Source organism: Xenopus laevis, chromosome 2L, assembly GCF_017654675.1.
Source record: "Xenopus laevis strain J_2021 chromosome 2L, Xenopus_laevis_v10.1, whole genome shotgun sequence".
NCBI lineage: Eukaryota > Metazoa > Chordata > Amphibia > Anura > Pipidae > Xenopus > Xenopus laevis.
This window is the reverse complement of record NC_054373.1, coordinates 25,847,559-25,863,018: the sequence shown is the minus strand read 5'-3', so window position 1 is coordinate 25,863,018 and position 15,460 is coordinate 25,847,559. Positions and strand designations below refer to the sequence as shown.

General features: G+C 39.1%; 1 protein-coding gene across 3 annotated transcripts in view; it reads left to right on the top strand.

Annotated features, from left to right (window-relative positions):
• The first annotated feature begins 10,876 nt into the window (after positions 1-10,876).
• Positions 10,877-15,460, top strand: part of LOC108707432 (SAM domain-containing protein SAMSN-1-like) — an 83,825-nt gene continuing 79,241 nt past the window's right edge. For 2 of the 3 annotated variants that reach the window (XM_041581615.1, XM_041581614.1), the window contains exons 1-2: positions 10,877-11,126; positions 14,424-14,555. In XM_041581615.1, the coding sequence (XP_041437549.1) occupies positions 10,911-11,126; positions 14,424-14,555 (348 nt within the window). In that variant the 5' untranslated portion in view covers positions 10,877-10,910. The remainder of the gene's footprint in view (positions 11,127-14,423; positions 14,556-15,460) is intronic. The other variant, XM_041581616.1, reaches the window with a different exon arrangement.

Sequence of the window (15,460 nt, the reverse complement as noted above, 5' to 3'; positions counted from 1 at the left end):
GCTGCCCAGTTGTCCTTCTCAGAAGTGATGTGTGGGCCGGCTCGTTACCCGCGGGACCTGCGGGTCGGGCGGGTTCAGGCCGACCTTGCACACTTATTTCCGGGTCGCGGGCGGGTGTGGGTTGAGCTCTTCTGACTGCTCTCCCCGCCAGCAAACTTCCAAATGCCGGCTTCCGACTTCCGGGTTGAGCTTTTACAGACACGCGCCTGTCACTCCGCCCCTTTTGTGACGTCATTGGTGGGATGGCGCGGGTCTATAAATGGAAACAGGAATTTGGGCTCAGGCGGGGCCCTTGTGGTGGGAGGGCGGGTGGGTGCAGGTCGAGAAAAGCCGACCCACACATCAATACTTCTCAGTCTCCAACATTAGGTGGCAGAGTTATTTACAAAAAACAAATTTGTCAATTGGTCTTTATTATTATTTTTTTATATCGTTTTTTAATTATTTTTTAATAATTTTTCTTTTACACTTGAGAAAGGGCTTTGAAGGCCTGAAACATGTTGTGTATAGCAGTCTGCAATAAATGAAAATCACAAGCAGTTAATCTGCATTAGAGTGCTCTCCTTTTTCTCATCGATAAGCTGATATTTCGGATGAGGGTGCATCCATAGGTAAAGGATTAACGCATTCGTTACGTGTGGTGGGAGGCTGTGCGTTGATTCATCAATATTGTTATGTTTTTTTAATTATTTGCCAGCTTTCAAATGGGGGTCACCGACCCTATCTAAAAACAAATGCTCTGTAAAGCTACACATTTATTGTTATTGCTATTTTTTATTACTCATCTTTCTGTTCAGGTCCTCTCCTATTCATAGTTCAGTCTCTTCTTCAAATCCGTGCATGGTTGCTAGGGTCATTGGGACCCTAGCAATCAGATTTCTGATATTGCAAACTGCAGAGCTGCTGAATATAAAGCTAAATAACTCAAAAACTGCAAGTAATAAAAAATGAAAACCAATTGCAAATTATATCAGAATATCACTCTATACTAAAAGCTAACACAAAGGTGAACAACCCCTTTATATATATATATATATATATATATATATATATATATATATATATATATATATATATATATATATATATATATATATATATATATATATATATATATATATATATATAAGGTTTCACTATTTTGGATCTGGCCGAACCCCCGAATCCTTCGCTAGATACTCGGCCGAATACTGAACCGAATCCTAATTTGCATATGCAAATTAGGAGTGGGAAAGGGAAAACATTTTTACTTTCTTGTTTTGTGACAAAAAGTCACACGATTTCCCTCCCGCCGCTAAATTGCATAGGCAAATTAGGATTCGCATTCGGTTCGGCCAGGCAGAAGGATTCGGTCAAATTCGAATCCTGCTGAAAAAGGCCGATTCCGGGCCGAATCCTGGATTCGATGCATCCCTAATATATATATATAATACCACGGGAAGCCGGCACTCTCGAAAAAATCCTTTATGTGCCTGGGTGCAGTATCCAGTAAGCCCTTAGGGTAGGCCTAAATGTTAGACTGTAGCTCTGCAATAAAATATTTTATTGAATTATTGAATTTGAAAAAGTCCTGTGAGTGCGGATCTCTTTGGTATTGAAGTGTGTGTGTATATATATATATATATATATATATATATATATATATATATATATATATATATATATATATATATATATATATATATATATATATATATATATATATATATATATACCAATAGTTTCCAAACCAACACTCCCTGCAACTTACTAGCTGCTTTCAAAATGTAGTAAGTAAGTTGCAGGGAGTGCTGGTTTGGAAACTATTGGTCTATGCAAAATTACCGTGCACCCCTCTCTTTTCTATATTGCCTTGGAGTGCGGAGAATTATATATATATGTATATATATATATATATATATATATATATATATATATATATATATATATATATATATATATATATATATATATATATATATATATATATATATATATATATATATTGATAAAGCAGTGGACTTGAAGTGCAGGGAGCCCTTCTCAATTACCCCAGTAGAGTATCATCAACTGATGGCCCAGCACTCCAGAACTGCTGTAAAAAGACAGAAACCTTTTTATTGGCAAACAGCCAAATCTGCCTAATGCATTTTATGCCCTACTGTATACATACAAATAGAAGCAATGAAACAACATCACTTGGTACTTACTATCTGCTTATGTCTTTATGGGAGACTTTACCTACATGCTCCGACTGTCTCTCTACCCTAAGAGCATGTGTTAAATATTGGTTGCCTGTGTTCTGAGATCAGGGTTTGGTTGTCTTATCTTACAAGTAGCGTGACACATATGTAGGTCAAATCATTAGTCTGTGGCAAGTCAGAGAACTCACCCCCACCCAGAGACACTCACTGCCTTTCGGCTTCCAGGTTTTAGTGGTTGGTGGAATACAAGTTGTAACACAAGAAAAATCTGTAAAATTATTGTTTTGATGAGAATCATAGTAAGTTAGGTTGAAAAAAGACACACGTTTATCAATTTAAACCTTTTAACTCTATTTTAACCTACCTAACTGCCAGTTGATCCAGAGGAGGCAAAAAAAACATTGAAGAGGGGGAAAAAATTCCTCCCTGACTCCAAGATGACAATCAGGCCAGTCCCTGGATCAACTTGTACTATGAGTGATCTTCCATAACTCTGAGGGTTATGGCTTCATTTCCAGGGTCTGGCTTCATTTTGTACCTAGTAGCGCTGGATTGGAAATACGGCAGGTCGGAGCAAGGCAACCCTGTTCTTACTGGTTTATAAAAGCAAGAAAGGGGAAAGGAAGTGGCAGAAAGAGGGAGGGCATCTATGTGATATGCATGTATGAATACAGTGTTGCCAAATGCAGGTCGCATTGTATTCATGGGGTGCGAGTCTCTGTGTTCTGCTTTATAGCGATGAGACCTGGAGCAATTCTTCAAAGTGCAAGAAAAACTCTGACCATTTTTGCACTTGACTCATTTTTTAAATGACCTCCCCCCTTCACCTTTTAAATTGTAAGCTCTGCTGAGCAGAGTCCTCTTTACCTCCTGTATCATTAAATATAGAGATGTATTCTGTATCATGATGAGCGAATCTGTGGGAAAAATTCACAAATCTACCGTATAATTCATGAAACTGTGTAAAATTTCCGAAAACGCACTGAAGTCAATGGGAATCAAAATAATTTTGAGGCAAGTGACAATTTTGACATGAGCGTCAATTTTTATACGCTATTATTTTGTCCAAATGCATTAAAGTCAATGGGCGTCCAAATAATTTTGACGCAAGACAATTTATGCACGTGAATATACTGACGTACAACAATTTTTTTTTGTCATGGCAGATTTTTTGAGGAAACGCGGAAATTTGTTGCAAATTTGTGCCTGGCGAATTTATTTCGCCCATCACTAATTCTGTATTTATGCACTTTTTAAATACATATTATTGTTATTAATGATAATAAAGCTGAAAAGGTTGAGAAGACCTTCCAGCCTGTCCAACAACATGATATTTATTCTGTTTTTAATGACCGTAAATACTATGTGAATGAAGGAGAAACTAGGACATTCTCAGGAACTGCATTTGAATTTTTTGTGTATTTTTTTTGTTTTGTTCATATGAACAATTCCTACCATTTATATATTTTATTTATAACTGAATCAAAATAGATTCTCTGTAGCCTTTACTTAGAAAGTCCCACTGGGCTTCCATTGCCGTTGTACATGTATATTCCAGCCCCAGTGCTTGAGGGTTAAGCTTTATATATACAATATACACCTGCAGATCTTTCTCTGTTCGTGTGCTCACAATCTCCCGCCTGGGGAGTCGTTTGTTGCAGCTTTATAAATAAGTGATCAAAGAAATCATTTGTCTTGCTTCTGAAATTAGCAAGTGGAAAGGCATGCTCTATAAACGAACAGCTTTTGCCTGTCTAAAAGCTACGTGAGAAAGAGTGTTAATGATTTATGAAGTTCAGGCCTGATGGTAACCCATATTTGAGGCTTGTATTATCACATTAAATCATCGTTGCTACTATATCAGCAATTACGGAGCTTCACAACTCTGGCAGCGGAATCTCAACGGGGAGACAAAAATGTTATGAAGATTGCTTTTAATATGGACGTGTGCAAAGTAGCAATAAATGTCCCGGATAACCTTATGGTTACTTAATGCTTTATCTACCTTCCTACTGTTTGTGCTGCTAAAATGAATGCTGCCCTTACCATTATAAGCTTAAAAAAATGGAATTAAAATGTTATTGATATATTCCTTGACATTTCCTGGCTGTGTTTAAAGGGCACCTGTCTTATAACATTTGTTTCCCCCACCAGAGGTAAAATAAACACCGAATATTCCCCCTATAGTAGGAAAACATTTGGACAAATATAATAAACAGCGACAATTAAACAGTATGTATCGTAAAGCAATATTATACATTCTTCACATCACAAAGTCCTTGGTCCATGCAGGTTTTCTGATTCTCTCTGATTCTCTCAGTACGCCTTATAGGTTTACTTTCTTTCATTGCCTGAAGACGTTTCCGCGTTTGCAAGAGCTATATTAAATTCGCGCAAAGCATTGCCAATAATTTTTCCGTTACCGACTTTTCCCCCGATAGACACATGAACACCCCCAAGTACATTTGTGGTTGCGCAACAACGCTACTTTCTCACCTCCGGACCACATAGTAGCTCCAGGGTTCCCTCAGTGCCCTGTGTCAATCTGTGGAGTTCAATTGTACTGAAATACAAGGACACACAAGTCACTCATATGAAAACACTGGAAACGCCTGCCAGAATTAGAAAACAATTAAAAAACAATTAAGAAACAACCACTGTGCCCCATTTGGCATAAAGCACGTGTGCAGTTGTGTTCATTTTGGGGATTTGGACGCAATGGGGCTAGGCGCAGCGCAGTTGTGGACTTCTGGGATAAAATGCTGCATTGTGGTAAAAAAAATGGCGATTATACTCAAAATTGCACTTTCTTCACCATAATTCAAGACATACATTTGCCCTTATACATAGATAACTGTGCTCTTGTACTGAGAACAGATCATTATGTCTCAAAAACTAGAAAAGTGAAAGGGATAAGTTAAGGGATATCCACGGGGAGCAGTCGGTATAAATAGCCAAATAAGCTGATGATTCATATTTAAGGGCTCACACTGGCAGGACACCCCATTATCGCTGGACTAAGGTTATAACACATATTTCTGTCTCTAAGAGACTTTTTATTTCTTTCAGACCCCATGACATCTCATCTCTAGCGAGACATGTCAGTTTGGTAGAAATCCCCAGTTAATATGTTTTCAAGGGTAAAACACGAGTTGTTCCCAAAACAGAATACAGAACTCCCCATGATCACGACCCAAACCCTGGTACTTGCTGGGAGATGCATGGTTCAGAATTTATTCCTCGTACAACTAATTCTGATGCCTTTCTGCCTTTGTATGAACCACTCCTTCATGTCGGTGCTGCATTTTTTCTGCTTGGTGCTTTCACATACCAAACCCTGACGTTATCACAAAAACGGTGAATTCCCAATACAAAAATACCCTGGTTAACTAATGCCTTCATCAGGACATTTAGGGGCTCACCAGTCACATTTGTCATTAGTTTCATGGAAATCCCCATATATTTAACCCTGACATATAAATACTTTCAGGACTTTTTTTTTTTACTGAGATCCAATTGGATCCGTTCAGTCCTGGCATTTTCCCTAATGATTGTATGTAGGCTTCTCTAGCAAAGCAGGTGAAATGCATCTCATTTTAACTATCCCAGCCTCAATGGCATTGCTTTTCCTGGCCAGTCACGTCCTTCTGAAATCAGTGGAATCTCTGTAGGCAGATGGAGGGTAAAGAAATTTAAAAAAAAAAACAAGACAAAAAAATAGGCACCTGAGGGCCGCCCCCAAAACCGTGCCACCCTAGGCACAGGCCCCTGGATGCCTTAATATAAATACACCCCTGGCCAGACCCAAACAAACTGTTTGTATAATAGATTGAGGCTCTTTATTGGAGTATGGCACCTACACATCTACATGTTCCCACCAGCAGTTGAATTGTATCCATGGCTACACCAAGCCGTCTAGTTCCTTGGATGTTCCAGGAATGGGGAATTGTTTGTCACGGGAGCTGATATTCATCTGCGTTGGCTTGCAGCTGGGCAGTCTCTTGATTTCCTCATTGCAGTACACAGTTTAGGGGGTTATTTATAAAAATCCGAATTTATTTAATTTTTATCTAAAATATACTCTGACAAAATCTGCACAGGGTTTTCCCCCTTATTTATCAATAAATTTTCCTGAAAAGTTCCAGCTCAGGAAAAAAATCGTGAAAAACGTATGAAAATTGGAATCGTACAATGTTTTCAGATTTTAGCTCTAAAACCACGAAATCTTTACATTATTGCATGAAACCCAGCCCAGATCAGGATGTCTTTGAGACTTCTCCCATTGACTTATATACAAACTCGGCAGGTCTGAGATGTCGGCTTTTCGGTTTCTGACTTTTTCCATCCTCAGGGCATAATAAATCTCAAAAAATGTGAGGTTTTTTTTTTCACTAAAAATTAGGGATGCGCCGAATCCACTATTTTGGATTCGACTGAACCCCCAAATTCTTCGCAAAAGATTCGGCCGAATACCAAACCGAATCCGAATCCTAATTTGCATATGTAAATTAGGGGTGGGAAGGGAAAAACATTTTTTACTTACTTGTTTTGTGACAAAAAGTCATGCGATTTCCCTCCCCGCCTCTAATTTGCATATTAGGATTCAGATTCGGTTCGGCCTGGCAGAAAGATTCGGCCGAATCAGAATCCTGCTGAAAAAGGCCGAATCCTGGCTGAATCCCGAACCAAATCCTGGATTCGGTGCATCCCTACTAAAAATTATAATTTTATATTAAAAAAAACTAAAATGTTTTTGAGTTTTTGGCATTCGGACTTCAATAAATAACCCCCTTACAATGATCCTCTAATCTCCTTTAAAAAGACTAGAAAATTCTGGCTTTTTGTAAGCCAGAAAGGGAACAGCTCCTGTTGTAAATGCAGAATAAGGTTTTATTCTTTCTGCCAACCACAAAGGCAGCTTCCAGAAGGGGCCAATCACATGACAGGCCAGGTGGGTCATTATAGGGACCAATTAAGACATGAATTCTGCCAATCACAGCTAATACTGCTGCGCCAATGGGGTGCCATTTGGTGAGCATGCCCAGTTAAGTATTTATTTGTGTAGAATCCAGACAGTATACAGATCTTAAAGGGGGACTTGGAGACAACTATGTGTATAAAGATACAGAGGTTCTGGTTTGTTTTCCCTCACAGTAGATCAATTACCAGGGGAGAACAGGAATCCCAGATGGCTACACAACATTAAACACATAAACCAAAGGTTTATCAGTTACAAAACCATTTGGTGCAACAGTCAGGAGGGGGTATTGGAATACATTTAAGCAATGCCATGATTGTTAAGAACAAACATTTTTTCGAATGTAAACATAACCCTATGCAACTGCGCTGGTGCGTCCTCGAAGAAGCCCCCCTTGATAGGCGAGGTGATAATAGAATTAAAAGATTGTTACAAAAAGAAGGTAAATGGATAAAGAAACTGAACACATTACATCCTGATGGTTTAAATGATGCTTGGAGTTTGAAACCGTATCTATAAAATTGTTAATTTAACTCATTTACTTTGCAGACCATGAAAATTGAGAATAATATGCTACAATAACGACAGAAATAGGGTAAGAGTTTATAGTTTAAATTTACTAGCCTCAAGCATTGTGATTTTCTTGTTTTTAAATTGAATGAGCTAGGGTATATATTTATAAAAAATAGTGCCCTTTTCGTGATCCTTTTATGAATATTTGTTTTTAACAGGTTGGTGAAGATTTGCACAATTGATATTATGTATTTTTCTGGAGATTTTTAACATTGTATACAATGTATTTAATTGATTGGACATTTCCTGCACAAAATATTCAAGCACTTTGAAGATAATTTCGTTTTAACTTCAATCACCTGTGGACACAAAATTGAACATTTTTTATCACTCCTGATTGGATGATGGGAATGAAGGGGTTAATGGGTGTGTTTTAAATGTTCACTGTGATTCTGTGTTTGTTACACTTGAGAAAGGGCAATTACAGCCCGAAACATGTTGTGTATAGCAGCTTAAATAAATATTAATCACAAGCAGTTTATCTGCGTTAGAGTGGTCTCCTCTCTCCTACTGAAAGTTCAATGATTGTTAAGATGTTTCCCTCCAGATTAGAAAAGTTTTTTATCATATGACATTTGCTGAAAAATCAAGAGGTTATATTGGATCCTTAATTTACAGGAGGGGCATCTGCCCAACTAGAACAGCAGTGTAGCTGGCAGTTGGGCATTCCACATTGACGTATGCTGGAATCAGTTGGTTACACCAGATCAACAATTGACCCAAACACTCAACTATAGACACATTCTCATCTAGTACAACTAGAGGACTCAAGGAGTTAGTTTCCCCTACTTCTTAGGAAGTTCCAGTTCTGTTATCTATGCTATTTGGGAGGGAATTTTCCCTTATTGGCCCAGGGATAGCGTGACTATTTTTTTTTATTTAAGGTAAGGAAGATGTTTCTTACGTACTTTACCTGTGACCAGGGATGGATGTGCTGGGGAGTCTGAGAGCTAAAGGTGGCCATACACGGGCCGATAAAAGCTGCCGACAGACAAAGTTGGCAGCTTATTGGCCAGTATCTAGGGTCCTCCAACAGGCTTCCGCGAGAATCGCCCAGATGTTGATCGTTCAGTGTTAAAATTCACATAGGATTGAGGACCAAATCAGTTTGTTGATGCGGTCCCCGATCCCACCACCTGCATTCCTGGCCTTGTGATTTCCTAAGGCCCAAAGATCAGATCAGTCTAATATCGCCCACTCAACGTGAGTACTGTATATTGGTGCAAGATCTGCTCGTTCGCCAAACTCTACAAATGAGCAGATCTGCCCAAGGATACAAATGGTTTTGGTTCTCGCACACCCTGCCCTCTTGGCCAATTAAAGATGCCTGGTGCTCACAGGTAGAGGTCTGGCCACCTCCCAATGTTATTAGCAAACCAAAAAATCCAATGGCACACAGGACTAATGCAACACCTACTGTTTACTGGGGGGTGCACTCCGCAATGAACACTTAAGGTGTTGCATTAGTCCTGTGTGCCTATGGATTTTTTTGTTTGCAGATCTGCCCATGTCCACCTTTAGAGAGCCTGGGAGCTAAAGGCCCCAGTATCAAGTAAGGCCCTAATGAAGTTAAGGGCTTCAGCGACCCTGAAACAAGGACCAGTTAGTATTAGCTTACTGTACCTCCTGTCATTATATATGCCAGAGGAGTTAAAAGTCAGGGAGTCAGGGCTAGTGAGCAAGAGCAAGTTAAATCGTTTTTCCAAAGATACTATAGACGTTGTTTGGGACATCTGCAGTTTTCCACTATGAGTAGCTTTATAAATATGCGTTACATTAAAGAGTAGACGTCATGCTTAGGGTATTGCAAGACTAGGAAGCTTATTTTCATTTGGTAAAGCCTATATTATGCACCCTAGGAATTGTGTGCTACAGGTTGGACCATTAGTAAGCTGAGCGGCTGAGACCCCAAAAGGGTTAGAGCTAATTCTAAAGATGGCACAGAGATTTTTCTTCTGAATTACCTTCCTCTGTAAAAATGAAATACACATTCCACCCCCCACTGCTTGCGAGGTAAATAAAGTGAAAACACCAGTTCAAGCAATTCCCATGTGATTATGAGTATGAGCGGGTGATCTGATGCCTCTGGATGAGGAGCAATCTAGCACCTGATCCATGCGTGTTCCCGTAGCTGGTTTATGAAGAGAATAAAAATGAGTTTCCAATAAATCAGCTCATTCTTACTATGGGATCAAAAAGATAAAATCTGTTCATGGTGAAGTGTACAGACTTAATGATGATCTCCTGGGCACGCTCATGCCCTATCACTATGCCAGGGCCCCCAAGGGAATCTCCAGCTGTGAAGTAATTAAATCCATCTTGCCTGCCCTGACATTGTCCTTAGCAAGGTCACCATTATCCTGAGTAAACAGAAATCATATCTGCGCGGAGTTTCCATCTGGGTTAAAACCAGAGCTGCTCTGATTCTCCGCTGCTTGAATTTGCTGTACACGGTCTCTAGAGTGAAGGCTTATGGAATTAAATACTCGCACAGGCTCTAATGCCAAAAGCACATTTCGGAATTAAAGCTGTGGTGAGTATTACCAGAGAGATCTCTGCTTTAGATGACTGCGAGGACAAAACACGATGTCTGGGCCGAGAATTATTTTTAAAAAATGAATATTAATGTCGGGTTTTCTACTGTTCCATAAATGGCACGTTGGCCCCATGCTGGTAGTCTTGGAATGTACTTTTAAATAATCTGAATTGAATTAAAAAAAGAATGGGTAGGATTATTTTAGATCTATAAACTATACTGATTTTTAAAATTAAAAAAAATATATGGCATTAATGTCAGCATCCTAATTCCAGGGTGGTTTCTGCTGTTTAGCATGACATAAAAACTATACAGGTCTGTACCTTTTATCCTTCTGGATTATCCAATTAGCAGAAAGGAACCTGTAAATCAGATCCATTCCCAACATGCATCAATGTTCTGGAGAATTTCAAAGTTCATTCCTAAAACAATCTATTCCTATAAAGTGCTGACCACAAATACATGAATGTTATCAGTTTGGAATAATTGTACAGTATCATTTTTTTTTAGGTTAATGTTAACAAGTGACCGAGCATTTATAATACAATTTACATTTTTTATATTTTGCGGCCAGGTTTCTCAAATATGTTTTACAATTCTAATTTATCCGAAAGACAACACTGTTCCTTTCGTGCAGGGAATGGTTTGCGCTGGGGAAGCTTTGTCTCATTTAATAATGGCCTCTGAATCCTATGGATTACTGAAGGGATTTTATCTTGCTGTAATCTCTAGAAGGAAATATACAAACAGCTGGGAAGACACAACGGATCAGCATTGTACTATTGGGATACCACGGAATACAAGATCTGGAGAGGAGCGGCGATATTTCAAAATGAACCTTTTCTGCTTCACACTGGTAAGTGACTGTTCCGGGCAATGTCTCCAGTGGTTTCATCTCTGATCGTGATCAGGAAAGTGTAATGTGACTTTGTAAAAAGATATTATAGGCACTAGAGATTCAGGGCGGGCAGAACTCAGAGCAGATACTGCATGCAACGTGCAGAGAATTTGGGCAACTTCAAATGGAATAATATTCTGGTTGAAAGTAATTCTGATAGACAGAAAACTGCACAGCACAATGTACAGCTCCTTTGCATTTATCCAAACTCATTATTATTAATTATGCAAGTAACTCTATGAGTTTCCCATGAACTTTTCAATGTTAGAAATTCAGCTGTACATTTGAAAAATTCCATATACAGACTGGCTGCAAACATTACTCAAAGTTGTCTATTATGTCCATATCTTCAGCACATTCTAGGAATTATTTTAAAGAGTTGTTGACCTTTAAAGGAGAAGGAAAGGCCTTTTTACTTGGGGTCGCCAAAAGTTAGGCACCCAAAGTGATTGTATTTATTTACCTAAAACCCCGGGGCCGGTGCTCCTATCAGCAGAAAACTGCACCAGTCCAGGGGTTCTTCCAGCAAACACCATGGAGAGCTCCTCTTCCGTCCTCCTCTTTCTTCTAATGCGCAGTAGCGTGAAAAGCCGAACTTTAACTAACAAGTTTCGTTCTACTGCGCATGTGTCTGCCCCGGGAAATTTGAAGAAAGAAGAAAAAGGAAGCCATGGTGCTCGCTGGAAGAACCCCAGACCATCACAGCTTTCTGCTGATAGGAGCACCGGCCTGGGGTGTCAGGTAAGTAAATACAATCACTTGGGGGTGCCTAACTTTTGACCAAGTAAACTCAGCCTTTCCTTCTCCTTTAAATAAACTTGTAGTACAGGATTTATTATCCAGAATGTTCAGGACTTGGGGTATTCCGGATAATGGGTCTTTCCATATTTTGGATCATCATACCTTAAGTCTACAAGAAAATCATGTAAACATTAAATAAACCCAATAGGCTGGTTTTGCCTCCAATAAGGATTAATTATATCTTAGTTGGGATCAAGTACAAGATACTGTTTTATTATTACAGAGAAAAAGGAAATCATTTTCAAAAAATGGTATTATTAATGGAGTCTATGGGCGAGGGGCCTTTCCGTAATTGGGAGCTTTCTGGATAACGGGTTTCCGGATAACGGATCCCATACCTGCATGATGTAGAGAGTGATATTCTGAGACAATTTGCAAAATGGCGTTCATTTTTTATTATTTGTGGTTTTTGAGTTATTTAGCTTTTTATTCAGCAGCTCTCCAGTTTGTAATGTCAGCAATCCGATTGCTAGGGTCCCATTACCATACATTGATATGAATAAGTGACTGGAATATGAATAGGAGAGGCCTGAATAGAAAGACGAGTAATAAAAAGTTGCAATAACAATACATTTGTAGCCTTACAGAGCATTTGTTTTTTTAGATGGGGTCAGCGACCCCCATTTGATGGTTATATATGGCTATATCAAAACATTTTGTTAATTAATATCTGCATAATTTTCTCTAATGGAATTTTAGTCAATGTTCCCATATGGTAAAACTATTTTATATGTATGTGGCACTTTGTACTTGGGCCTTGTAAAGTGCATTAATGAACCAGCTATAATTTTTTATCTGCCACTTTTCCAACAGGACTATTTGCTGCCTGTTAGTTCTTGGCCGTGGTTTAATCTGGATTATCCTAATGACAATGCCCCTCTCCTCCTGTAAAAAGCATAATCACAGGGTAGAAGAGATCAGCAACACGTAAAGGGAATTCTGAGGAGGGGAACAGAGTCTGCTGCTTATTGGCCGATTATTTAAGGTCTTACCAATAAGGCTGTAATTGGGCTCTAAGCTGTTGAAGACAAAGATCTCCACTGTACTTTCTCTTTTCATAGTCACATAGTTACAAAGTCACATAATCACATAGTTACATATAGTTACATAGTTATAGAGTTACATATAGTTATATAGTCACATAATCACATAGTTACATATAGTTACATAGTTACATCGTTATAGAACCTGCATGGGACCTATAGTTCTGCACAAAATGACACTCACTTCTTAGACTATATTTATGTTTAAAGACTGGTTGCATGAACTCTGATCACCCAAAATTGGATATTGCAAAATTGCAATTGGACCAATAATATCTCCATGTCACTATAATATACCTACATGTTACTGACATGCAAGGGGCATATACAATGCTCGACACAGTGTGCAAATGTTGTCCTTTATTGTGTAAGTTGTGCAGTCTAGCACTTGCTCCCCTGGGAATAACATACTACCCCTTCAATATGTAAACTTTTGTTTCTTTTGCTTCCTTAAAGATGGCACATTATGGCAATTACATAAAGAGAGACATTTTGCCTTTCATTGGTGTATTGCACCTGCTAGCCAAAATGATAAATCAAGGCCCTTATTTATAATCATAACCACAGTGTCCTCAGAACCTTCTCATTTGGCAAGAGAATATGTACTGTGTATAAAGTAACCAAAACACTGGAACCAGAAATTACTTTTATGGAGCACAAACATCTGAGCAGGTGTTTGCAGTAGTTAATGACTTGCCAAACTGGTAACAAACTAGTTAGGTTGAAAAAAAGACACACGTTTATCAAGTCCAACCTTTTTACTTTTTCAACCTGCCTAACTGCCAGTTGATCCAGAGGAAGGCAAAAAACATTTTTTTGAAGTCTCTCCAATTTGCCTCAGAGGGGGAAAAAATCTTTCCTGACTCCAAAATGGCAATGGGACCAGTCCCTGGATCAACTTGTACTATGAGCTATCTCCCATAACCCTGTATTCCCTCACTTGCTAAATACCATCCAACCCCTTCTTAAATCTATCTAATGTATCAGCCTGTACCACTGATTCAGGGAGTGAATTCCACATCTTCACAGCTCTCACTGTAAAAAACCCTCTTCCGAATATTTAGACGGGAAGGGTTATTTTACAGTGAAAGCTGTGAAGATGTGGAATTCTCTCCCTGAATGAGTCGTGGTTGAGACATATGAAAGTCTACCCTAGAAACAACCAAAAGCTACTGATGCCCCTACTTAATATTATGTGGATTATCCTGTATGCTACTTCTCACTAAGCCCAACTGGCATATTATTTTAGTGCCACCCAATCCCAGAATTTCTTAAACACAGAAACAAACTAAAAAGCCCTGAATGAAATCAAACCTGGATTTGTGTTTTATGTTCTAAGATTTTATACATTCGGCATTATCCTATATTTTTATGACAAACTCTGTATAAAGATGTGATTTTGTGCTTATAGGAGGGTTCTATGGACAGTTTGTATGAACCAGTACAGCAAAGCCAAGAAACCAATGAGAACAGCTCTAGCCGTGCGTCCAGCCCATTGAACACAAACACAAAGAATGTTCTGTATGAACGGTCTCTGTCCTTGGTAAGTCATGAAACTATTTGTTATTATTTTTCGATTTATTATTGACATCTTTGCATGATATGTGTTGTTGCTTGGCACTTGTAAGCTGGTGTAGTCATTTCCTCGGTTTTAGTAAAGATACAGTACAAAGAACACTTGGCACCATTTGTGAATCAGCGCATAATGTTGAGTCGTACAGGAATGATATCATCACTACTATGGACTTCAGTGGACATACTAATGAATTAATGGCTGACAGTTTGATCTGATTCTTGGTCCATGTGTTATTGAACTTTTCCCTTTATGATTATCTGCTTGTGACTGTGCTGTGGCACCACGGGGGAAAATCGGGCGTTTTGCTTCCTGCGTGGTTTTCACCTCGGCTCTGAAAGGCAGATTGGCACATGTTACTGCTCGTTCATGACTGTCATGGAGCCTAAAACTGGGTGTCATGTGTCTAAAGGTGGCAGCCACCAACCTCACGGCACAAATCTGCATGTAGAGAAAAGCTCCTGGGGGTTATTTCACCTTTAATTAGGTTATCTTTACAGTTGGTGTTATGTTTTGGTAGCCAAGGATGAGTAGAGTATAACAGCAGGCTCATGCAGCCATTACACAACAGTAAGCAACTCTAACACCACAAGCTCTATAGAAAGTATGCACAGTATAAGTCTTGAGCACAGTGACATCTATAGGCCATTTGTATAAACACCACAGTTGGACTGAGCCATTAAGACACCAGGGAAAAACCCAGTGGGTTCCAGCCTTCTTGGGCCTCCACCAGCCCAGGCGTGTTCCCCTGCCCTGACCCTCAAGCAAAAAGTAAAGGAGAAGAAAGGTAAAGGTGCAGGTTGGGTGCTGATGCACACAGGGGGATAGAGGACCCCAGTGAGCCCAGGACAGCCCAATCCAACCCTGATTATCTA